Consider the following 1561-nt stretch of genomic DNA (forward strand, 5'->3'; position numbering starts at 1 on the left):
TATAGAATCAGGGACATAGAAAGGGAATGGACTCACTATTCTTGGTGGGGAAAGGGGTGTGGGAGATGCAGGAAGAGACTGGACAAAAATTGTGCAACTAGGGATGAGGACAGTGGAGGGGTATGGGCAGAGGGTGGGGTGGGAACTGGGGGGAGGGGAGCTATGGGGGGGGAGAGGAACAAATGTAATAATCTGAACAATAAAGATTTACTAAAATAAAAAATCTCTTTGAGTTTTCACTGAATGTCCCAAGAGAATTCAATGTGCCTAATATATTACAACTATAGTTTGTAAAGAATCACATAAGAATAGATGAAAAAACTGTGAACTTTTAGTAACTGCATTGTCATCCAGGGGCATCTTCATCATGAAATATAATTCAGTTGAATTTTATAAAGTTGTCATTTTTTATTTTTTATTTTAACTGTTCATTCGTTTAAGGAACATGTACTGTCTATACTGCTCCACGATTGAGGCGAATGACGGCAACTGTCTGCCCGGAAGCTCACGCTGACGCAGGATCTCCAATGCATTAGGATCTGATTGGGGAGGTCAGAGAACCGGCTCCTATTCTACCCGCAAGTGGCCTCCGGAGGCGCTCAGGGTGGCATTTGGAGGACGAATGGGAGTTAGACTCAGGTAACACTAGATTGGGTCCTGCACGGGCTCTGGATCAGCGAGGGACCCTTGGACAAGTTGCTTCACTTCTCTGTGCCTCAAGGATGATGTTGTAAAGCTTCAATAGTAGACACGAGGCGCCTAGATCCATGTCTGGCACCTGAAAGCTTACTTTGCCGAGCACCTGTAACTGTTGCTGCTAATTTACAAAGAGCTACAATGTGCTAGGCTTCGTGCTTGAGGTCAGGGCAAGAAACAAGCCATGCCCTGCACCCGCCCTAGAGGTTTCCTCCCGTACCCTTCTCACTTATTGTACACTTACACAAGCCTCTATTCCGGGTATAAAACTTAGAAAACGTTAATTTCCTAAAAACGTGCATGCTTTTTGCCACCTCCACCTGGGCTGAGGCACTTCTCCGAGGGCTTGACCTCTGGGGCGGGCACCATTCCGAGGCACGGAGGCCTCTCCCACCCACGTGTGCGGACCCGGAGCGCCAGGTGGGGCACGGGAAGCCGGTCCCCGCACAGCTGCGCCCGATGAGCGCACCCACCAGCAAACCAAACTCCGATTGGTCCTCTCTCCGCCTCGCCGGCATGGTTCTACCCAATCGGCGCCGAGCTTTTTGATCCGCTCCGGCAACCGACGTACACAAGGGGCTTGGGCGTCCGTGGAGGGAGCGAGAGGTCAGGCCATGAACTTGGGGTAAGCTGGGGTGAGAAAGGGGCCCCACTTGAGAGGGCGTGAGGCTGGGTGGGCCCCGGGGCTCCCCGGAGAACCTTCCGGGCTTGCGGCGCCCTGAGGTGAATTGGGCGGGTTTCCGGGGCGCCCTTCACCGCGGCCACTGCCCTCGCTTTCCACTTCGCAACGGAGTTAAAGCCCCTTTTCCCTCCTAAGGGAGGGGAGGCGTGCAGGAGTGGGGTAAACGCGGGGGAGGTGGGGGTT

General features: G+C 52.9%; 1 protein-coding gene across 1 annotated transcript in view; it reads left to right on the forward strand.

Moving 5' to 3' along the window:
- Positions 1-1226: 1226 nt before the first annotated feature.
- CCDC66 (coiled-coil domain containing 66) overlaps positions 1227-1561 on the forward strand; it is a 56606-nt gene continuing 56271 nt past the window's right edge. The window contains exon 1 of the mRNA XM_006754683.2: positions 1227-1321. Coding sequence (XP_006754746.1) covers positions 1311-1321 — 11 coding nt within the window. The 5' untranslated portion in view covers positions 1227-1310. The remainder of the gene's footprint in view (positions 1322-1561) is intronic.

This window comes from Myotis davidii, unplaced genomic scaffold (assembly GCF_000327345.1).
Source record: "Myotis davidii unplaced genomic scaffold, ASM32734v1 scaffold111, whole genome shotgun sequence".
NCBI lineage: Eukaryota > Metazoa > Chordata > Mammalia > Chiroptera > Vespertilionidae > Myotis > Myotis davidii.